General features: G+C 48.9%; 9 protein-coding genes across 9 annotated transcripts in view; 5 read left to right on the forward strand and 4 right to left on the reverse strand.

Moving 5' to 3' along the window:
* Positions 1-1,470: 1,470 nt before the first annotated feature.
* On the reverse strand, positions 1,471-4,271 carry F5B22DRAFT_633757 (fungal-specific transcription factor domain-containing protein; the record flags this gene model as incomplete). The annotated part of the gene is made up of 9 exons (XM_047976884.1): positions 1,471-2,003; positions 2,058-2,175; positions 2,264-2,467; positions 2,620-3,009; positions 3,060-3,527; positions 3,685-3,933; positions 3,987-3,991; positions 4,058-4,109; positions 4,224-4,271. 9 exons carry the CDS (start codon positions 4,269-4,271, stop codon positions 1,471-1,473), a joined length of 2,067 nt encoding a protein of 688 aa, XP_047835073.1.
* A 1,813-nt stretch (positions 4,272-6,084) lies between these two features.
* F5B22DRAFT_591253 (uncharacterized protein) lies at positions 6,085-8,959 on the reverse strand. Its single transcript, XM_047973844.1, has 2 exons — positions 8,937-8,959; positions 6,085-8,871 (listed from the first exon to the last, which is right to left on the reverse strand). The coding sequence occupies exon 2, from the start codon at positions 8,519-8,521 to the stop codon at positions 6,764-6,766; it is 1,758 nt and encodes a 585-aa protein (XP_047835074.1). The 5' UTR covers positions 8,522-8,871; positions 8,937-8,959; the 3' UTR covers positions 6,085-6,763.
* F5B22DRAFT_591254 (uncharacterized protein) lies at positions 8,850-9,780 on the reverse strand (the record flags this gene model as incomplete). Its single annotated transcript, XM_047973845.1, has 1 exon — positions 8,850-9,780. A coding segment is annotated over exon 1 (557 nt), but the record flags the coding sequence as incomplete, so codon positions are not given.
* A 1,499-nt stretch (positions 9,781-11,279) lies between these two features.
* On the forward strand, positions 11,280-12,451 carry F5B22DRAFT_357191 (uncharacterized protein). The gene is made up of 2 exons (XM_047971021.1): positions 11,280-11,316; positions 11,380-12,451. Exon 2 carries the CDS (start codon positions 11,652-11,654, stop codon positions 12,354-12,356), a length of 705 nt encoding a protein of 234 aa, XP_047835076.1. The 5' UTR covers positions 11,280-11,316; positions 11,380-11,651; the 3' UTR covers positions 12,357-12,451.
* Positions 12,452-13,300: 849 nt separating this feature from the next.
* Positions 13,301-14,600, reverse strand: F5B22DRAFT_357196 (uncharacterized protein). Its single transcript, XM_047971022.1, has 2 exons — positions 14,040-14,600; positions 13,301-13,929 (listed from the first exon to the last, which is right to left on the reverse strand). The coding sequence occupies exons 1-2, from the start codon at positions 14,364-14,366 to the stop codon at positions 13,795-13,797; spliced, it is 462 nt and encodes a 153-aa protein (XP_047835077.1). The 5' UTR covers positions 14,367-14,600; the 3' UTR covers positions 13,301-13,794.
* A 266-nt stretch (positions 14,601-14,866) lies between these two features.
* F5B22DRAFT_357223 (uncharacterized protein) lies at positions 14,867-15,544 on the forward strand. The gene has a single exon (XM_047971023.1). It carries the CDS (start codon positions 15,012-15,014, stop codon positions 15,411-15,413), a length of 402 nt encoding a protein of 133 aa, XP_047835078.1. The 5' UTR covers positions 14,867-15,011; the 3' UTR covers positions 15,414-15,544.
* F5B22DRAFT_357236 (uncharacterized protein) lies at positions 15,331-16,676 on the forward strand. Its single transcript, XM_047971024.1, has one exon. The coding sequence runs from the start codon at positions 15,677-15,679 to the stop codon at positions 16,319-16,321; it is 645 nt and encodes a 214-aa protein (XP_047835079.1). The 5' UTR covers positions 15,331-15,676; the 3' UTR covers positions 16,322-16,676.
* A 681-nt stretch (positions 16,677-17,357) lies between these two features.
* F5B22DRAFT_658503 (uncharacterized protein) lies at positions 17,358-18,058 on the forward strand (the record flags this gene model as incomplete). Its single annotated transcript, XM_047980124.1, has 1 exon — positions 17,358-18,058. One exon carries the CDS (start codon positions 17,358-17,360, stop codon positions 17,862-17,864), a length of 507 nt encoding a protein of 168 aa, XP_047835080.1. The 3' UTR covers positions 17,865-18,058.
* Positions 18,059-18,598: 540 nt separating this feature from the next.
* Positions 18,599-21,533, forward strand: part of F5B22DRAFT_357250 (ser/Thr protein phosphatase family) — a 3,562-nt gene continuing 627 nt past the window's right edge. The window contains exons 1-10 of the mRNA XM_047971025.1: positions 18,599-18,949; positions 19,038-19,146; positions 19,280-19,309; positions 19,362-19,506; positions 19,664-19,683; positions 19,838-19,978; positions 20,045-20,239; positions 20,296-20,358; positions 20,436-20,624; positions 20,683-21,382. Coding sequence (XP_047835081.1) covers positions 18,743-18,949; positions 19,038-19,146; positions 19,280-19,309; positions 19,362-19,506; positions 19,664-19,683; positions 19,838-19,978; positions 20,045-20,239; positions 20,296-20,358; positions 20,436-20,624; positions 20,683-21,382 — 1,799 coding nt within the window. The 5' untranslated portion in view covers positions 18,599-18,742. The remainder of the gene's footprint in view (positions 18,950-19,037; positions 19,147-19,279; positions 19,310-19,361; positions 19,507-19,663; positions 19,684-19,837; positions 19,979-20,044; positions 20,240-20,295; positions 20,359-20,435; positions 20,625-20,682; positions 21,383-21,533) is intronic.

The raw sequence follows: 21,533 nt of genomic DNA on the forward strand, positions 1-21,533 counted from the left end.
TTTGTTTTTATTGCTCTCTTTTTTTTTTGTTTTTGTGTCGTTGGTTTGTTGTGTTTGTGTGGTGCTGGGGGGGCGGGTGGGGGGGCCGCCCGCCCCCCCCCCCCCAGAGAGAGAAAGAAAAAAAAAATTAAAAGAAAAGAGAAAGAAAAGAGAGCAGAAAAAAGAGGGGGCCGCCGACGAAGATTGCGGGCGATTTAGACGACCGACACACTCGTTGAACATTTCAACGATGGCGACGGGACGGTTTGACGATTCGTTGCGACATTGTACATAATGGAGGCTCATGGTCTAGCTTGGCGATAGTGGTTCCAATAGTGGCGGCGGGAAGTTGGCGGAGAGTTGGCGCGCGCGGTGTTCGGGTCCGCGAACAGCCCGCGTTGCTCTTACAGCAGCCGAAAAGTACCTGCATGCAGCAGACATTTGGAGGCATCGACCACTCTACACTACCGGTACCTACCTAGGTATGTAAGTAGGTACGGTACCTGTCTCTATATACTATACTACCGCGGGATGGTCAAACGCCCGCCCGCACGCCCGCCCGCTGTTTGGCCGTGCGCTGACATAGTCACTATGTCGTTTCGTTCGTTTCGTTCGTGCGTGTACGAACGAAGTATGTGCTCATGCTCGTGCTCTTGGGTGTCAAGGCAGCCCCATATCGGCGTTTCTACATGGTTCCGCCGACCTACTATACCGAGCTCTACATACCTACATACATTCAGAATACATTACCTATACATTCATTATATTACTCTCACGTGCTAAGTGGGTGCCCACTGCTTACATGTACAGTATAAACGCAGACCAAGCGCGCATCTATCTATACTAAGTAAGCTCGCTCGGGTCCGAGGGTCTAGTATCGCGACCGAGACCAACATCCGAGGTAGGTAGCTATGTTTTATTTTATATACATACCTACCTAGGTACCCACTTATTCAGATAATACCTACTACTACGAAATGCCAATTCCAGCTTCGGAGCTATGTTCACACCAGTATACTACTTTACCTGGTCATATCCGAAATACGTGACGGACTGGTATGACTCTAACATGATGTCGGCGGCCTGCTTCACAGTGTACAAACGCATCCCGTATCCCGCATCCCGCATCCCTCCTACCGTTCGCTTCTCCAAGACTTGGAAAGATGACGTACCTACCTAGGTATACTGCCAGCTACCAAATATCTAAGTACCTACAGCATGTGCTCCTCTTGTCCCCCATTCTACATATCGCGTTCCCGATATCAAGCATATAGACATGGAACCAATCACTGTAGATTTGTGCACCGCTACCGCCAGTAGAAGCATCATCTATCATTGTTTGTACGTGGCCAGTATTTGCATTATACATGTGTCTGAGGTCCCATGAGAGGAGCAATGTCCGTCCTGAACTCGCCTGGCTTCCTGCCACCTTATATCCCAAGGCCTGGATGCTGTTTCCCCCCTTTTACCCACGGTAAGATTTAAATAATACTACATCCAAGAGTTGCCTTGATGGCCTATGAAGCCCATCCCATACCCACTTGCTGCGTTCGCCGCTGTCGACGTGTTGTCACCGCCCCCTGCAAACATGTCCCAGTCGAGGGCTCCTGCGTCGACAAAGCCAAGCATCTGGTCCCACGGCATGCCCAATCCCGTTGGTGCCGTCCTGTTGGCCAGTGGGTTGAAGCTCGCTGCCACATCTGAGCCTCCATCAACCTCGTCGTCGACTGGTAGTTGCTTCGCTTCTGTTGATGGTAAGACGGCCCGTAGTCTGGCAATATAGTTTGGAGTCGTTGGCACCGATCCCGTCGCCTTCTGGAGAAAGGCCTCTCGCGCCTTCCAAGCCCGAATCACGAGAATGCCGAGTGCGAGATGTGTCTTACTGGAAAGGGTCAAGAGCTCCTGATGAAATCGGTAATGTTCCTCCACAGCCGCCCATGCCCTCTCTACAAGGCCTCCCGCTGTCCGCTCACACAGCTGGCCCGCCATGTATATCAACATCTCGGCTTGGAACTGGTTAAGCACTATTGCCGGACGTTAGTCGCGTTCGATCTATGCCTGAATTAGTGACCACATACTGAACCACAAAAACTGCCCCTGCAATCGTGTCTTGTGGTATAATCTCAAGTCCGTCTCTAAACCAGCCACACAAATCTTGAACAAATTGTCCGCACTGCTGTGGATTTCTGTACCCCACTGTAATTGATGAAGAAGTTAGCATAGTGTATTGAATAAAGGACGGCGGAAAAGGGCCAAGGGGTTGAAAGGTGAAGGGTTCACACACCTCAGGCTGTTCCTTAGCAGGACAAATAAGATCCTGGCACTTGGAGATGAGTAAATGTCGTGTCTCTGCAGCTAGCTCGTGTATAGGGCCCATGGAAGGGTCACAATGGTTGTCCAGAATGTTGCTGATAGACTGGTCTAGCTCATGAATTCGTCGCCGCGCTTTTTCTACTTCTTCCGCAGGCGCCTTATCGGGTAGGCCGGTCTAGCGACAGATCGAGCGTTAATACTTGCTATGTGCATATTGTGCGTTGAGAGTTTCGGCGCACCGCAGGAAAGTGAAGGTGATTAGTTCCCGTCATTGATCGTTTCCTCTCGGGACGTGAGAACAAGGAGATACGAGAATAGGCTACTGACCTCATTACCTAGAATGATAGCCTCTAAATGTGGTGTGTCCATCAGCATCTTTGCCATCTCGTAGCATACCAAGCAATAGATCATATCTGTTGGGCCGCTCCTCGGTTGCAGTGTTGTCATAGTGGGGTATAGGTCTGCATCGTTTATATTATTGGGTTGTTTAGTATCCCATGACCGTGGGATAAGAGACTGGCCGAGACCAGACATGAGAGCATAGACTGTATCAATGAGGATAATTTGCCACCACACCCGCCTCCGCATCTCGGTTTCAAAAGGGGGGAGCCCGAGTAACTCGCCATCCCTATGTAAGCCCATCTTTTGCGCGACCCTCACAGTGATGCCATTGAGGATCCATGCGGCATGGCGATCGACACGACCTGACAGTGAGAACTAGGTTTGTTAATGTTACAGTTATAACAAGACAATACTGATGAACTTACGAAGTACAAGACCAAGGCTTGTAGGACGACGAGATCATAGGTTTTTAGTATGCCGATACGCATCAGGGCAATCCGGCAACCCGTGGAAAACCGTTGATAAGCCTCTTCCTTTCCGCAGCCCAGCTGCTGTTGACACTCCTTTTCATTCAACGCGACGACGCCCATAGCGTAGATGGAGAAGAGGAGTGCGTCAACATTTTTCGGGATGGAACTGGGATCTGTCGTGGCCTCTACTAATTTGGGCTGTACCGAGGGGACATGGATCACTTTGGTTAACGGGTTAACTTTTTCGAGAAAAGTCTGCCACAGGCGGAAAGCGTGGGCTGGTGATGGCCGGTAGTCTTCAACATTACCGTCTGTACCTTCTGAGAGGATTAGGCTCGAATGAAGCTCTGGCGTGCGAGCGTCTGCAGGGGTACAATGATCCTCGAGTTCGTCGTCTTCTAGTATTTCGCGCATGGCAGAGATCTATGACGAGATTAACACCAACGAAATACCTACGGCTGTTAATTTTTTCTTTTTTGAAAAAATCAAAAATAAAAAATAAAAAAATAAAAAAATAAAATAAAAAATACTCCAAACAACTTTACATAAGTAATTTGTGACATGTAGTGAACTCACTTACTTCGCGATGCACGGTAGCCCAGAGGTGGCTATCTGTGAATTTGGTGCCATCATCGTCGATGACCAACCTGCCCATGGGCCTCCAAGAATCATCGCGGGTTATGAAATCATTACTAGACGGAGTGCGCGGGTTTGTTGTATACTCGGAGAGCAGTTCTTCGCAGCGCGCGAGCCTCTGCTGTAAGTCCTGGTTGGGCCGCCTACGCTTGCGCGGCGGCGCCGGAGTGCTCGGGGTGCACGGAACATTTGCCTGGGCGACACAGTTTAGTGAGGTCCAGGCCGATTATCACACAGGTTACTGACCTTGACTGCATTTTTGAAGGCTGAGTTAGCCCATACGAGTGGATTATCAGGAGGAGAGGGGATCTTCTAACCGCAATTTGAGCAAGGAGTATGACGGTCACATTTAATCTTGCGGTTTTGGCACTGCCGCGAAAGAGGTAATAAGTATATGAACTGAACGATTTAGTAGCACGTGGAAACAAAGGGGGAAACACGAGCGAGAGATGATCTGAATGGAGCGGTGGCAGGAAATCTCACGAGCACACAGGCGAGGATTCTCGGGGTCTTCCCCATCGCGGAAGCCATTGTTTCAATGCTAGCCTAGGGGATTCAAGATGGAAGTCAGGTGGGATGCTGGTGGTGGTGGGGAGGGGGGGGAGCGTGTAAGTCGTCGGCAATAAAGGCGTCGGCCCCGGGTGGAATCATCAGCCTGTATAAGAAAAACTATGAAACCAGTCAGAGAACCATAGCTAGGCAGGCGTATTACCGGGCGGGCGGACAGCCTAACAACCACTCGTAGCCGCAACCAGATTTGATGCTGAATAGGATGGAACGGGCTGCCTAATCACATGCTAGGCTGGTGGTCAATTGGCGGAGCCGTCCAGGCTGACAGGCTTTACAGTACTAGGTAGACAAAGAGCACCTGGACGCGGCGCGGGCGGTAGGGCGGTAGGGTGGTAGGGATGCAAATGCTGTACTGAGTACAGTACCACCTGAACCGGATACGTCAGCACCCGCAACGGTGTGTGAATGGAGACGTTATTGCTGGCGCCACAGCATGTAATCAGGTACCTGCAACGGGATGATTGGAGATGCCCAGCCTCTCCAATTGACTTGAGATATATAAATAAATATATAAATATATTCACATATCCCTCCAAGGATGCAGGCACTGTGGGGGGGGAGGTGGGACGCCTAGCTGAGACAAGAACAGAGACAAAGATCTATCGAGTAGTAGGTATTTGACTCATGTGCGGTTCCGGGACAAGACGGAAGTAGTACAGGATGTAGGATGTGCGACTAGGTCTGTTGAGTCTGTCTGGGTACGTAGTGGTGTGTACTGTATATCAAAGTGACTCACTTCTCCCTGATTATTCGTCTCTTTTTCCTTGCCCCTCTCGCCCCTTTCTTTCTCTTACATGAGGTATCTAGCTGAAGAGCAGTACACAAGCATGCCCACCAACTACTACCGTAGGTAGGTAGGAGGTAATCCTCGTCGTCGTAATGGTGGCAGTCCAGCGAGTGGGTGGGAGGGCGAGTGAGTATGTCATCCGAGTGCCCTAGGGCAGCTAAGTTCTACGAGTACCGGTACCGGTAGGTGCAGAGTAGGTGAGAAGACAAGACTAGGTTAAGTGGTTTCAACGGGCACTTATCAACTTTTATCTTTCCTTTCAGCCCAGCGTTGCTGGCATTTGGGTCCATACCTAGGTAGTAGGTAGGTATTGGCAATGGCATTGCGGCTTGCTCGACACTCCGCTCAGTGCTGGGCACCCACCTCCGACGGTTCACTCACCCCGCTGTAGTAGGGCTGTGGGGGAGCGAAGCTGCTCGACCAATCTAGAATTGTCCAACAAATCGAGATGGCTGAACTCCGCCAATGCCATCCTACTGTGTACTGTATCGCAATACATGCCTCTGACATGCCTAGTAACTCCTTGCATTGTTGTTATGTGCTGTTTCTGTGCTGTCTATCTCAAAGTGTGTAGCTCTGTGTGAATTCCTCCATAGTTGGCTCTACGCATGGGCCTACTAGTCCGCTTGCTTCATGACCTGTCTATGCCTTCGCAATCCAATCATTAAAGTCGTGCTATGATTATGAGCTATAATTGTATTAGCTGCCTACATTGCTTTGTGTGCTTAGGTCGTATCGCCAATATCGCGAAGCTGTCCACTAAGGGTCAGAGAGAACCCCAGCTTGATAAGAGTTGAGGTAGAACTCCCGTTGACTGGGTAAGCCTTTGAGTCAAGTTATGTACCTACATAAGTACATGTATAGATGAAGGGGAAAGTTCGCATTTAGGCGTCCAGTGAGTGGTCAACTCACCAAGTTTTCTCTACAGCCTCAAATTTGACGCCTACATCATACCAAGTAAGCAGTATCCATACGTTACCACGTACACACGACTTTGATTGGTAAGTATCTACATGACCCCGGACATTGCGTCATCTGCCAATCTTTCCTTACAATCTTCTTAGCATGTAATACTCGACTTGCTGCGCAAATCGAGATGCGAATCTTGAACCTAAATCTCAAAGACTCTGAGGGCAATGAGCCGGTTGCTCTTTCTCTCTGTGCCCCCGAACGACGCAGGTATCGACGGACAATGGATCGGTTATTCCATTTTTCTCAGTGACACCGGTAACGTCTTGATTGGTTTTACCAAAGAGCAGTAGCCAGAGAAAGGGTATTGTTCTACGTGGTGAATAATATATGGACAGATATAGAACATGCCTCTCGTTTCATACCTTTGTGAACTCGCCGCCACCTACCCATATACCTACCCTCAATAGATGGAACACGCCTGGAATATATCAGCCATCCATTAGTCTATCATATGATCCCAACAAGAACAAGAAGGTACCGGAAAAAGAATAATTGTCCTGGATATAATCGTACCAAATTCCCATCTCCGAAATGCTATGGCAAGTGTTTTTTGCTCTGTTCCCTACCGATACGCCGTACGATGCAGAGACGCCGGTTTATGCACACAAACAGACTCTACCTTGCCCCATGTCTAGCAATCACCACCAGTGCAACTATCCCGCACTTTTCTTCGTTTTCGTTATTGAGGGAAACACTATACATCCAAACTCTTCACACAGGTCCATAAGACTATAGGTACTACGACGTTATCATTCCCACCAGTGAGTACAGCCTCCGTAAGACTGGCCATGCTGGCACATGTGCCCATTTTATGTATCGTGGTTTGCCAAGTATCGGCGGATCGGTTGGTGGCAAGCCATCCGCCAAGGCGCAGCCATAAGTGAGCGGCCATAAGACCTATGAATACGGCTGTTGCGAAGGCAACGCTTCCCTCTAGACTTTTCCCTCCGCCCCAGAACCACTTACGGCGTCCGTAGCGTCGCCCAATTAAGGAAGCGGCTGCGTCGCCCAGGCCCACACATACGACACCAGATACCATAGCAACTTCGCGGGTGGGCACGTCCCAACCTCTTAGGTGCCCGTGGCCAGTTCTAGAGAGGGATCCCAGAGATAACCAAAGGGGAATGGCACATCCGATGAGGAGGAAAATATGTGAGATAACAACGGGACCCCTAAGATCCCGGCCATCGACATAAGGGGCCAAAAAGACAGCAAGTGGTTTAGATAAAGGCGGTAACTGACTAGCCCGCAGCAGATCCAGAAGTAGAAACGTAGCGAGGACGATGGAAAGTGCCAGGGCTACAAAGCATGGGTCAATGTATACCGCCGGGAGGAACATGGCCACCATCATAAAATGAAAGACTTTGCGACGCGTGTCTACTTCGCACACAGGTGACAAACTGAAGACCATAATGAGACCAATTGTGATTATGGCTATGCAGTATGCACTTAGGACTAGGCGAGTATTTGCCTCGCCGAAGGACAAGCGTAGGTGCTCTACCCATCCATCCTGTAGGGGTTGGCTCATATATCGAGATGACCTAAGTGGAAGGCAGATCCACGATCCCAGATTGTGGCTAACCACCTGCCACCGGAACCACTGAATATCCCCGAATAGATAGCCTAATGCCCAACCGACAGGTTCGTCGCCTTGTAATGAGTCTTGCATGACGACGTCCTTGACGCCAATCGCGGATATGGGGATAAATATAGCGCCAATTATGCAAACATAAACGTAGAAAGCATAAATCCACTTTCGGAAGACTGCTTGTCTATAGGTGAGCGAGACAAATGTATTTAATGACAAGGATGCCGATCGCTTTTTTCGGCCAGAAGGTGTATGGGTTTGGGGTTTTCGTTGTCTACCGGTTCCTGGTAGGGTGTGTCTACGAAGCTGTGTTGTTTCAGTCTTCTCTGTGACTTGGCTGACATCCAAGGTATCATTTGGCTCATGATCCTGGAGGTGGGAAGCACCGTCGGTACCGGTGGACCGCACTCGAGCGAGTCCTCTCGACATCTGGGAAATGAGGTCATCTGTGTCATCCGGATCATCAATAGCTTCGCAAGAGCTGCAGGAAGAGCTGTCCAAGGGCGCATGAAATAAATCATGCCTCATCCTCTGCCACGACATCACTGTTGAGAGGAAAGTAATATGTCGCGTCTTGGAAGTCGATGGGCGCTTGAAGCGCCATTTGGGTATACGGGCAAGCGCTATGCCCCAACGAATTGGTTTGCTACACGACACTAGTATATCAAGGCCACCCACCCATAGCATTGCCTTCAAGATGGTGATCTGTGGGGAGGAGGATAATAGAAGGATATTGATAAGACCGATAGAGAGCAGTTGCAGCTCGGCTGCGAGGAGACTGGTAGTCATCAGGCGGTTTAAAACGCTGAGAAGACTGTGATGCAAGGGATAGAGGAGAATTGCTGTCTCTGGAGAAAGGGCCATTGGTAGTCCGCTAGCGCTCCCATCTTTAACTAAAGGCACTGATGTCAAAATCCAGTGAAGGGAGCTCAAATCTTCGCCATCCAAGGACAGCGTAGGAATTAATGGTGGTGGTATGGAGCACAGCGCGAGGATAATGTTAGGAAGTAGTAAGGTTGGATTATCGACGGCGATCAGTGATGAAACTAAGACTGTCAAGGCCGGAGGGTAGAAAAGGGGCGCGGGATCGAACGACGATGGCACCTTGATAGGTACCTTTTTCGACGGCCTCCGATTCCAATATGCCCAAGTTACCAAGCGTAGTGGATATAGAAGGACAAGGGTTACTACCACTCCTACAGCTTGGCCGAGTTCTGCACAGAATTCCGTCAATTAGCTTTCCCACCAAAGTCAGCGCGGCGCGAGGATTCATATTTACCACGGCTTGACTTCTGTAAGACAGGCCACACTCGCGTGTTGGCTTGTACACATAGACCCAATATACCGATAATTAGTAGCTCGGCCAAGCGACGAATGATTTCCTTGGTACGCTTTTTTCTCAACTTATCTGAGACGAGAGCGGAGGTCTGACTGGGGGCTGACCTGTCCTTCTTTGCGTTGAGAGCAAGTCGTATCTCTTCTTCATCGTGAGGCGCGAGATAAGGAGTGGACGCGCCTGAAGAAGCCTCATTACGTCCGCGCAAGCCCTTGTGCAATCTCCTCGGGGCTGGTAGCCCCTTTAGATAGTGCTCATCGTCGGCTTCGGTACCACTGTCGGTAGGCGGCGGGCTTTGCCGTTTAGTGGAATAGCAGCTAGAGGGTTCGAGCAGCTCGGAGATTTGGCGATGGTATGGGTGAGGAGACCTCGATAATGATCTCAGCTTGTCGTGTTCGGTGTGGTTTAAGACATGTTCAGAAGAGCTCGCTGAGAGGCCGAACTGGTCAGGCATATCGGGGGTGGACCAATTGGCCTCGGCGCATTCAGTGACATGGAGACAGGTAGGTAGGGAGATGGCCTTGGACTACCTAGCGGTCGATGTATCGAAACCGGTGGAAGAGTTGAGACAGAAGCAGCCGATCTAGGTGGTGGAAATGTTTCTGCAGTTGCATACATGTATACATTCACATGCGTTTCACTAGGTATGATGGATTGACTATCACTATGAACCATTCACCGTGTCTGGCCGTGTACAGGTTCTGGGTAACTATGTGGAGACGGCTACTGTGGGGGTACCTAGGTACCGTATACCTTCAGTTCTGCTGGCTACAGCACTTGCTGGTCGAATATTCAATAAAGCACTTTTAGCTTCGGGCGCCTTGGTATTCTCCTTCACTACTTAGGTAAGTACCTATGTACCTTGGTAATCATAAGCTCAGCTGTAGGCAATTTCTCATTTCCAATTTATTTCGTAACCCTATGTCTATCGATAAGGTTCGTTGAGTACCTATTAGGTACCTTGTAGGCACCCACTTGTACTTAAGTACAACACTGAGAAAGAAGAACAAAATCAACCAAAAAGGGTGAGATGGTATTAAAAAAGAATAATGAAAATAAAAAAAAACCCAACTCTTTGTTCCCACATATAGGCCTGCTGTATTTTCTCGGTAGTTATGGTTTACCGAACGCCTTTTGAAGCCATGGTGCCCCCTTCCATCGTATGATGTATTCGTGATATGTAACACATATGAATCTTGAGCTGCGCACCGACGAAGCTAAGGATGTTGACCGTGGCTTGAATAAAGCTCCACGTGGGGCGCTTTCCAAGGCAACCGATATGCTTATTAGATTTCATGGAGGGCGCATGCCGATGCCTTACCTCTACTTACTTAGGTATCTGAATGTAGGTACGTGTACACATGTATGTATACACGTACGAAGTAAGTTGCGGATGACGCAAATCATCTCGTATTCAGTTCCGGGCCGGAGCTCACCAGCCGGCGTATGCTAGGTTAATCCGCTAGTACCAGTGGAGACTTAAGTAGGCACCCTCATCCAAAACGTCATTGGTTCCACCTTGTTTGGACCCCGCCAGATCTTTCTTCACATCTTCAAGACGGAAAGAGACCGAGGCAGATAAGAGCCCGATGCTCTGCGTACCTAGGTAGCTGAGCGGCACCCTAGGTACTTAATCATAGCTACCGTAAGGTCGTTGAACCTGCACACGTTTCTACCTACCTAGGTAAGTACATATGTAGGTGGTCTCGGTAGTGTAAGTATAGATAGATACCTATACTGTATTGAGTGGGTGGGGCTTATGGTGGGGAATGGAGGCTTAGCGTCGAGAGGTTGGTTGCCAATGGGCCGGGATTGCCGAGCCTCTTAAAGCTCCCACATAGTATCGTCAGCACTTCTAGAACACGAGGAATCAAGAAAAAGAACCTGGAACGTTATGGAGGCATTCTCCATCTACCAGTCATGATGAAATGGCAACACAAGGCAGATAAGGTAAAGCAGTGTCCTGCCTACTCCTAGATGGACATTTCATCACGAAGGTATAGGCCCAGTATCTAGATGTCTGGCTGCTACCCAAGTACGGCAGGCTTCCGTCCCAAATCTATCTACAAACGATACTAGGTAGGTAATGCTAGGTAGGCTCAGCTGTGCCGTCTGATGTAATCCCGCCAGCAAGCTTCAGATTCTAGCACGGCTTATGGTCCTACCCATTATCTACCTGCTACATAGGTATCGTATCCCATACGCTTCAGTGCACAACTCTTCATGTCCAAGTACGCTACATGGCATCCACCAATCGGACCCTAAACACAGTGCATGATGCTCTGGCACCACCCACCCGGTCGGTACACGAGAGACTAAAGATGTAAGTAAAGATGCGGCTCGAATCAAGGTGGCCTAGCTTAACGAGTTGGCTAACCGTCCGTAGTGTAACGCCCAGTCCCCTCAATTGCATGGGTGCTGCTACCTACTGGCCCACCTACTTCTCTTAGAAATATATACGGCCGTTCTCCTCCTCTCCTCTATTGTACCTCTCGCCTCGCTCTGTGTGTTGTGTGTGTGCGCGCCTCTATGTGAGAGATAGCAGCGTGAGGTTTCTTTACGATCTGGTTCAGCCTGACTTCGACCCAACCCTTCAGAGATACCGTCCTCCGTGACTTAGAGTGTCAAGCCGTGGGAACTCTAGGTTGTGCCGACACCATGCCAAATATACGGGCAATTCTTTTTGCGTTTTTGGTCTATATTACTTTCACGGCTGCTTTGACAGATGCAGCCTCTTTCGGCCTAAGGGCATCGGCGGAGGATATTGCAGGGGCAGAAGATGTCGATTCTAATGTAAATCAAGACAAGGATCGGGCAACTTTCTCTAATCTGTTGAGCGCCGTCTCACCTCAAGCTCTGGATCAACTTCTTCACCAGTACGCTCCCGGCACCTTCAAGAACGGTGTCTCGGGTCCAGACCGCAAATCTGCTGAAGCAATTTCTGCAAGGGCCCCCGAGCTTCCCTCCAGTATCGTTCGTATGGCTATTCGACAAGCAACATCTGGAAACGATACATCCACCTCGGACACAACGACTTCTCCCACGTCTACTACATCGGACACACTGTCGACAACATCAACTACATCAACTGATGAGCCAACTACATCGACAGAGCAAACGCCTACGGAGACAATAAGCACTTCCCAAGATACACCTACGTCACCATCATCGACTCCAGAAGCGACGCCAACTCCTACCTCCACATCGACTTCTATCCCTACCAGTACCTCTACCACGGAGATTACAGAGACCACGGAACCAGTTGAAACTACCAGAACTACCGAAACGTCTGGCCCTACCTCGTCATCTTCGTTACAGACCCCTGAGTCTTCCAGTGATACAGATTTTTCGACTAGTAAGTGAAGGCAGATTGCTGAAGTAGCCCCGTCGTAAACTGGCTTGATGACTGTCTTGAAAATGGTTAAATCAAGTAACTGTCCATGATCCTGGTTCATATTAGATGATTTGTTTACTCTTGGTTATTCATAAACCTACTCTTTCAACCCGTCCCTCTAGCCTCACTTCATCTCACCAAAGCTTGTATATTCATGTTCTAACACTTTCTAGCCTCGACATTTTCAACATCAACTACCCCTACCCCAACATCGAAGACCTCGACATTCACATCTACACTCCCCGGTGGCGCTGTGACGACAATCACGGAGGTTGCGATCATCACGCCCGAGGTTACAGATACGGACGGGGAGAGTACCCCCACGACCGGTATCGGCAATCTACAGACTGGTTCCGCGGCTCCGATTGTAAGAAGTCCCGGGCTCGAAGTTTTCGCCGGGTTACTCATTGGTGGCGTCATGATGGTTTAATAACAGCCATACATACATCAAAAATTCCATATGCTGGGCGGGGAGGAGGTTTTCAAACTAGGCTAAAGAAATCTAAAGCGCTGGGCACGGTGAATGAATTCTTAGACATTCAGCAATGACTAATCACACGCGACATTCAGCTACATGAGGCCAATTCCAGAGCATGGAAAGCCTTGAGGCAGTAGCTATCAACAGCATCAACCATAATTTGGGCGGTATCACGTGTGGGCATAATTACTCTGGCATAACAACTACGGCATCGGCAGGGAAATAGCAAGCTGTGAAGTAATAACGAAAACAAGGCAATACGGATTTCAAATTAGGAAGAGGACAATAATCTTGATGAGAACCCTTCATCAGCGTTTCATGACGAAGCCATTCATTTTTGCTAGTCCATGATTCGCGAGCCCATACATGCAGGCATACATTGATGTATCCCAGTTTCGCTGATGTTTGGCTTTCGTGGCAGAGCTGACATCTGATGTTGTTTCATTCACACCACATACATGACGGAATATCGTGGCTCTTAAAATTATCACCACGTTGCGGGCGCCGAGCGTATTAACGGCCCCGAAACGGTATTGTGTTCACTTCGAGCTCTCGCGTACGCCTTCCCGCCGTTGCGTTCAGCTATAGTTACCGCCTATGATGTAGCTACCTATTGTCAAGTCGGAGAGCTCATTGAGAGACGGGGTGTTCGGCTAAGTCACGAGACGGTCTTGTGTAAGTTGGGCCGCCGGTTTGTTTGGAGAGGTTACTAGATTGTAGATCGTGGAATGTGGTAGCAGAACGCAAAGCTTGACTCGTCCAGCCGGAGTATTCCTCAAAAATATACATTGTCTGAATCCGATATCATAGTTTCAAATCAGAAGCAGTAAGCTGCAAATTGTGCCTCCAACACTCGGCGAGAACACATATGGTCGTCAACCGCGGGGCGGCCATTTGCTGTTTGATATTGTTAAAGGTAGCTGTGCTGTTTATCCAGGGCCGATCTTGGGCATATCATGGTGCTCGCTTAGTTTGGATAGATATGTGTTCAAGCTTTCTACTCTTTCCTTATGCGTTTTTCGTATCTCTGAAGCCAGGGCAGGATCCTCAAGCATTCGTTGCATCTGTGACGTGCGTTTCATGTCAGCGTTTCGTACCTTCAATCGCTCAAGCCCGTCAAGAGTAGTAACGACGCCAATAAATATACATAATTATGTATACGTGCGTAGCTTACCTTCTTCTTCATCGCCTCTTCATGCCGCCGTTCGGCTTCTGTCTTATACTCGGGCTCGGGATCAGATTCGGGGGCATTTGCCCCTGCCTTTTCAACATCTTTGACCTCTGCTATCTCCGATGGCGTCTCAACTGCAGGCGTACCTGATAAGGCACGTTCGAGGCTTGCCGATTTGTCTTTGTCTTTGTCTTTGTCTTTGTCTTTGTCTTTGCTCTTGCTCTTGCTCTTGCTCTTGCTCTTCTTCTGCTTCTTGGTCTTCTGGATTTTCGCACCTTTCAGTTTGAGGGCGCCTCCGGACCCCGCCGACACGTAATCGTCTGTCGGCATAGATTCCTATGGGGGTGGGGCGTGCTCTGTACCGAGTTAGACAGAGGCACAACAAGACGTAGTCCGCGAGATCAACACATAATTAGATTATATCGTGGTTGCGGGATTACATGGGATACATACTATGTAGGTACTAGTCCCTGGTGTCAAAGACAGTTGGAAGACAGCTGGCAAACCTAGGTACAGGTGGGTAAGTAGCCACGCCTAGCTCTTAGATGGCCCCACCTAGCCCACGAAAATTGCTCATAAGCTGCACTGGAGGCTCCAAACTTTCTCCCTTTCTTCTTCTTTTCTTCTTCAGATCAAAAAGTATTCACAGAGTCGCCACGACCATCACCTCGATAATTTACAGTGATGAGTTGCCATTCCCTATATGGGAATTTACTCTGGAGAACAACCTCCTTACTAGGAAGTTTCCCGCTCGTCTTCGGACTGTGGACGGGGGATGTCGATTTGAAAGGAAACATACTACAATTCTACTGGTATACTTTTTTATCCCGCATGTTGGTCGGCGTAGGGTGAAGCGCCTAGTGATATATTTGCAGTAGTGCTGTACGTAGAAGTATGAGGATGATATTAATGCTCAGTGGCGGCAAGCTTGGATAGCTTGCGCGTCTCAGCTGGGATCGAGGTGTTGTGGATCTCATGCTTGTTATGGCGTGTGCGCATTTCTTCTGCGTTGCCTTGCCCTTTCCGAGATATCAGTGTAATTTGCATGGTCAGGCATATATTGTGTTCGTGGCACGCGCGGATCGAGTGTTGTGTTTTGCTGATGCTAGGCACCAGAATGCAGATGGGACACAAAGCATGGCTGGTCTCACTCATTATTATGTCTGGAATGTCCTGGGCGTCACATTGATGCTGACGCTCTGTATATTAGGGCCCCAGCTACAATCTCAGTGCTCTGCACCTAAGGAATGCCTTGAAATCACCGCATCATTCCCATTATCGTTCAATCCCACCAGATACCTGCCAGTGAGATTTGTTATGGATCACTCGTTGCTATGTTCTGGAAACCAAGAGACAACATCTGCTTGTCCGCAATGATGATGCCGTCATCCACCTCATGTATAAAGTTGCGGCTCGCCCATCAGTAATCGTTGCTCTCATTACCACCCCCATCGCATCTGCCTCCCACTTGGTTATCACAGTCATTCGTTTCAAGCCTCACGGCTCTCACACTCCTTTGCCAATATCCCTCGTTCTAACTTGGAAAAACACGCTCTTTTTCGATAACCACAGTACTTGTTTGATTATAAATAATTTATTAATCCTATATTCATCGCATCGGTACATTCACATTCGTCAACATGTCTCTCACCAACATTACTTCGTCGGCTTTCTTGTACTGCCCTCCTGTCACGCAGACTAGCTACACCACAATCTATGAAACTGTCCTGCCTGCTGCCTGCGAGACGAGCAAATGGTTGGCTACCTACACAATCACAGAGACTTGCGTCGGTGAGAAGTCCGCCTATGTCACCCCTACCATGCCTCCAGGATTCGTGGTCACCACCGTCAGCTGTCCCGTCTGTCCCGAGTCCGAAGTGGTTATTACATGCCCTGGCGCACAGCCCACGGGTTGGGGCAAGCCTACCGTACAGATTGGTGGAAACGGTGTTACCGCTACCATTATTGCTACACCAGGTCCAGCACCTACCAATGGCGGAAATGGAGGCAACGGCGGTAACGGTGGCAACGGCGGTAATGGAGGCAACGGTGGTGGTAATGGCGGCAATGGAGGCAATGGCGGAAACGGTGGTAATGGAGGGAGTGGCAGCAATGGAACTAGTGGCGGAAATGGAGGCAACGGCGGCGTAAACAACTACAGCAAGGGCAATGGCACCATCAGCAACCCTCCGGTGGCAGTCACCGCTGCTGCTGCGACACTGAAGAGGTCTTTGATGGTCGGCGCCGGGTTGGCCTTCATGGTCGGCCCCTTCATCCTTCTATGAGCTTTACTCTGAGTCTTGTTCTGAGGTTCCCAGTTGGTTTGACTTTGATGGCCCTTGGCAAGACGGGATTCCTTTTCTGTTCGATATGGTTAATGAATTATGTCTTTTCATTAGCGAAGAAAGTGGTATAGGATACATGGGGGTCTGACCTTTTTCGATATTCTGTCATTATATTTCTTTGTTCTTCCATCACCCTTTTTTTCCTTCTAGTCGACGCAATCATCTGCATTAATTGATACAAAAATTGAACGCTTTGAACACTATTGCTAAATTGTTGTCCCTGACCCTGCGAACGTCTCTAGGTGTTGCACATATAAAAATATACAATATAGTGAACTTTTCACACGCTCTGCCCATAAACGTATATACACTGCCCTCGGTATTCCGAGTCAGACATTTGCTATGATACCTGTTCTTTTTTTCGTTTAAAGAGATGACTATCCTCTATATGCTTCCTCTATTCGACCCCCACCAGACCGCTAATAGCGTGTGAAAGCCTTAGTCAGATTTACATTATATAGATTCAACCTGATAGTTGTCAACAATATCTATTAGAGCAGCCAAAAAAACCAGGCCAGCAGCGTCCACTGTAGTTGACATAATCCGCCCCGTCCCCTATGGGGCTCCGGTAACTCAATTGGATTGTATGATCGTGCTCGGTGCTTATACCGAACTCTTACGTCTCTTTTTTTTGGTCAGCTCTCTGTGTGAAAATATCCTCTAATACTATCTCTCAACCCTCTCTTGCAGAACTAGCAATGCACCGTACTAGCCTGTTTTACGCATTCAGGATAATTCAACCACGAACAAAGGAGCTGGGGTTTTAAATGCCCACATAACGGTTATTGTTGTGAGTTGAACATCTTCTTGATTCTCCTCGCAAAGTTTGACCACAGTGTTATTACTGACCAATTTGTGATGCTCCATTCACCACTCCATCCGGTATAGGGCTGGCGTGAGTGGGAAACATTGTTCTTATCCTTTATTCCTACTCTCATAATTTCGTCTTGGTTAGGTACAACGATTGAACCAAAAGATGGAGAAGAGTCTACAGAAGTACCTCAGACATTACAAGGTTACCGCCCTAGAGAATTATCTAGATGAACTAATCTCCAAAAATGAGGCTCATTTTCAGATTGTGGGATATGGGATCTCGCCTTGTAATGACGGTTATCGATACACGAAGGCAGGAGCCGCTAGCGACGATGCTTCGCTCTGGACCCACATAGTCATTTCAGTAAAAGGAATCGTCAGCAAACACTTGGCAGAAGATATACTTGAAAGTATTGATAAGGAGATATCCTCGAAGCTGTCGCCAGAGCAAAAGCCGCCACGAGTCTCGTATACTCTTGATGACGACTCGAACACGCTATATCGAGCGAGATCACCCAGGATTAAGGGGACCCTACCGGATGCTCGTGGAAGCCCAAAAATACCGGCTCACGAGGAAACGGACCTTACACCCCTGGGAAGCCCTAGAGGTGGTTATGTTGTCAAGTCCAATTTCATAGACGTTGAAATAGCTTTTGAGGATCGCGGTTAGTGGCGTCTCCGCTGGTTGCTCAACAGTGTTAAAAAGTAAATCGCTGTCACGTGCTCGTATAATAGGCTATCTGAGCTGTGAGAGACCGAGTCATATCCAGTGGACGGATACTGGGTCGTAGAAATGATAGCTTATTTTACGGCGCAGAACCTTAGTAACATTGTCAAAGTCTCTAGTATATCGACTGCGTGATTATTGCTAGATATCCACTGAACAAGTAGACCAAGTTGACGCTCGTAGCTATTCTCTTATAAGAGAACAAGCCGGTTACGGTCATCAACATAGCTATTCTAACGTAGTCATCGTTGCCACATCGATGGATTCAAAGTAAGGGAGATAAGCAGGTAAACTATTGAGTACAGAGTTGGGAGAAGTCAGGGCTGTCTTCAAGGCTGTCCAATGAGCTATGAAGCTGTTCCCATGCGACCGGTTCGTGGTTATCGACCTACTTCTTTGGGTAAGATGCCTAGCACCACACGTGGAACTGATCCTGGTAGGGCCAGGGTCGCTTCATGCAATCCCAACGTGATCTAGACCTCAATTTGGCAACGCGAGAGTTGGAAGACCGCGGGTTCGCTATCTCCTGAGTAGTTACAAGGTTAGCTTACAAGGAGCTGAATTCCTTAGGTAGTAGGTATCCCAGTACTGTATAATTATATGTCAAGACAACTTATTAATCGCGCAAGGTCGTGATTGATTTCAGATGTACCTTATATATAAGTGATCACGAGCCTCATCCCATCGACAATATAGATCCTTGTTTCCATTTCCCAAGCTTTTAGGAGCAACCTTGGCCACTGCTTGGCTTCTTGATCGTCTTGGCGTGTCCCCACCCTGGGTTTATTTTGGAGACTTTGGTTTGAGGAAATCAAGCAGTTATGGCTGTTAAGCATATTGCCGGCGTCGTCGCGACGTCGCTGGCTATTGCTCTCGCCCCAGTCGCGCTGGCCTGCGAGGGCTGCTATGCACCGGCCAGCCATATAGAACACGTTCGTCATGTCAAGCGCATGCAGCCAGAAGCCCTCAATGCTTCCTACGGACCCACGAGGGCTTTGGAATGGGGTCAGCTGAATTTCCTGCATACTGTATGTACTTTCTCATGTCAATCCCCCATACTGTATTGCATCTCGCCAAGTAATATTTCCAGACTGACGGTGGATTGGCACTCTATAGACTGATACCCACGGTTGGCTAGAAGGGCATCTAAAGGAGAAGAACTATGGCGCCGATTGGGGTGACTTTGTCACTTTCTCGACGCATTTCAAGCATCAGGCTGGCAACAGTAAGCTGCTAAACTCTGTTTCTTCAACAGCCGTGTAACATCTAGTACGATGACAGTCGTCAGGGTTTGCTACACCATGACTTTTCAAGGTACCAATCTTACCAGAGACGAAAGCTAATATTTGAATTTGTAGTGGGCGTCGATCTCCTCATAGTTGACACAGGTATGTGGCAGCGGTAAATTGAATCCTGAACATAGCTGATATGGGGTGATAGGCGACTTGCACGATGGTGCCGGGTTGAGCGATGCTACGTCACCTGATGCAGCCGTTTCTATAAAGATCTTCGACGACGTGGACTACGACTTACTCGCGATTGGCAATCATGAGCTTTACTTGGCAGATGTGGCCTATCAGACCTTGTAAGTGACGTCTTGCGCTGTCCCAGATTCTCTTTTGATGCTCTATACATTTTCAAGGTGGAAGCTTTCGATTGAACTACCCCCCTCCCAAACATATGGAAATACGCATGATTTACTTGCTGCGAGGTGAAGTAGCTGACACATCTGATATCTGAAGGAATGAGATTTCGGCCTATTGTAAGTAACACCCCTTTTTACTTCTCATTCGGGAAATTTGAGGATGTAAAGGCTCACTTTTGGGCCAATTCCATTACCACTTAACTCTGCTGCGACCTCGAAGCATCCATAAACTACACACAGTTGGTGATCGCTAATCATGGGTGCTTGGTAGGGGGTGAAAAGTATCTTACATCCAATGTGCAGATCGTAGATCAAAGCGGCGAATGGAAGTACATTGGCAAGACACATAGGTATTTCACTACCCCACATGGTCTAAGAATAATGGCCTTTGGCGTCTTGTTTGATTTTACTGGTGAGAATTCTTGAAACCCTCGATTACTGTGCGATGGAGGATTCGAATAACTCTGACAATTGCCAGGAAACACCAATGTCACTAAGATCATACCCGCCAAGACCATGATCACTCAGAAATGGTTCTTAGAGGCTATAAACAGTTGCGACGATATTGACCTTTTTGTTCTCATTGGACATAACCCTGTCCGTGACAGCAGCTTTCAGACGGTCTTCGATGCTATCCGGGTAGTGCACCCCGACACCCCTATTCAGATCCTAGGTCAGTGCTTCAACCGAGCATTTGCAGTGTTGGTTATATGCTGACTGCCATCAAAGGCGGCCACAGTCATATACGTGACTTTACAGTGTATGATGATAGCAGCGTAGCGATTGAGTCAGGTGAGGCAATGTCTCGGGCGCCTTCGGTCTCCCATGATATCATCCAAGCGACCATGTCATGCTAAGTGGATAGCTAGGCCGTTATTGTGAGACCCTTGGCTGGATGTCTATGTCTGGCTTCACGAAGAAGAACAGCGGCTTCCACGGTATCTTCCCCAACCCTGCAAGTGTACCAAACCCCACACGCAAGGCGACTGAAACGTCCACTTCTCCTTGGACGTTTTCTCGCCGATACCTTGACTGGAATCGCAAGACGTTCATATACCGTAAGTTGTCCCCCCCCCTTCTCCCGCTGCCATCACTGACACAGCATCTGCCCAAAAGACGCCGAAACGTGGTACGACCACAATTTCGATTATGACAATGGACGGGCTACTACAGCCGAGATTGGCATGTATAGAGAGCAGCTGAAGCTCAAAGAGTTATACGGCTGCGTCCCCCAGCATTATTGCATGACATGCGCTCCGTTTGATAGCCCTAACAATATCTTCCCGCTATTGTCGACAGCACTGGCTGAAACTGTTGTTCAGGAAGCGCGCAAGGACAAGGCCCGTTACATCATCTCGAACACTGGCGGCATTCGCTTCGATCTGTATAAGGGACCCTTCACTTACGATGATAGCTTCATCGTCTCGCCGTTCCTAGATGCGTTTTTGTATATAAAGGATGTGCCCTATGCGCAGGCTAGCGCACTTCTTGACGCACTGAACGACGCCGGCGCCAGCCAGAAGCGTTCGCTTGGATATATGCCCATCGAGCGAGATATTTGTGTCGACCCCTTTGTCGAACCTCGCAGCGAGATGAAGCGTGATAATGAATACCAGAACGGTGTTTTTGGAATCACGAGGCGCCAAGTTGTGGATCTTGTGGCTGGATACACGACTACCGATGATTTCGGTACCGACGGAGACGATACACCACACTCGCAAATTCCGCATTATGAAATCCCTGATTTCTTCCAGGGCTCTGCTGGCTTCGACGAAGAGGGCCGGGCTGACTTCGTTGATGTAATATTTGTGGACTTGTATGTAAACCAACCTTCCAATTCCTACTCTACCACCAACTCCGCGTCCCTATCTTACCTTGATCTACCGGGGGGGGGGGGGGGGGGGGGGGGGGGGGGGGGGGGGGGGGGGGGGGGCGGGGGGGGGGGGGGGGGGGGGGGGGGGGGGGCG

Source organism: Xylaria bambusicola (assembly GCF_022495145.1).
Source record: "Xylaria bambusicola strain CBS 139988 unplaced genomic scaffold F5B22scaffold_4, whole genome shotgun sequence".
NCBI lineage: Eukaryota > Fungi > Ascomycota > Sordariomycetes > Xylariales > Xylariaceae > Xylaria > Xylaria bambusicola.

Excerpts from the sequence above, each read along its gene's own strand:
- F5B22DRAFT_357196 (XM_047971022.1), bottom strand. The coding sequence starts at position 14,366 with ATGCCGACAGACGATTACGTGTCGGCGGGGTCCGGAGGCGCCCTCAAA. Across the intron at positions 13,930-14,039 it reads AAGAGGCGATGAAGAAGAAG|ATGCAACGAATGCTTGAGGA; the intron begins GTAAGCTACGCA and ends CGCACGTCACAG.
- F5B22DRAFT_357236 (XM_047971024.1), top strand. The coding sequence starts at position 15,677 with ATGTCTCTCACCAACATTACTTCGTCGGCTTTCTTGTACTGCCCTCCT.
- F5B22DRAFT_357223 (XM_047971023.1), top strand. The coding sequence starts at position 15,012 with ATGCTTGTTATGGCGTGTGCGCATTTCTTCTGCGTTGCCTTGCCCTTT.
- F5B22DRAFT_357191 (XM_047971021.1), top strand. The coding sequence starts at position 11,652 with ATGCCAAATATACGGGCAATTCTTTTTGCGTTTTTGGTCTATATTACT.
- F5B22DRAFT_591253 (XM_047973844.1), bottom strand. The coding sequence starts at position 8,521 with ATGGCCCTTTCTCCAGAGACAGCAATTCTCCTCTATCCCTTGCATCAC.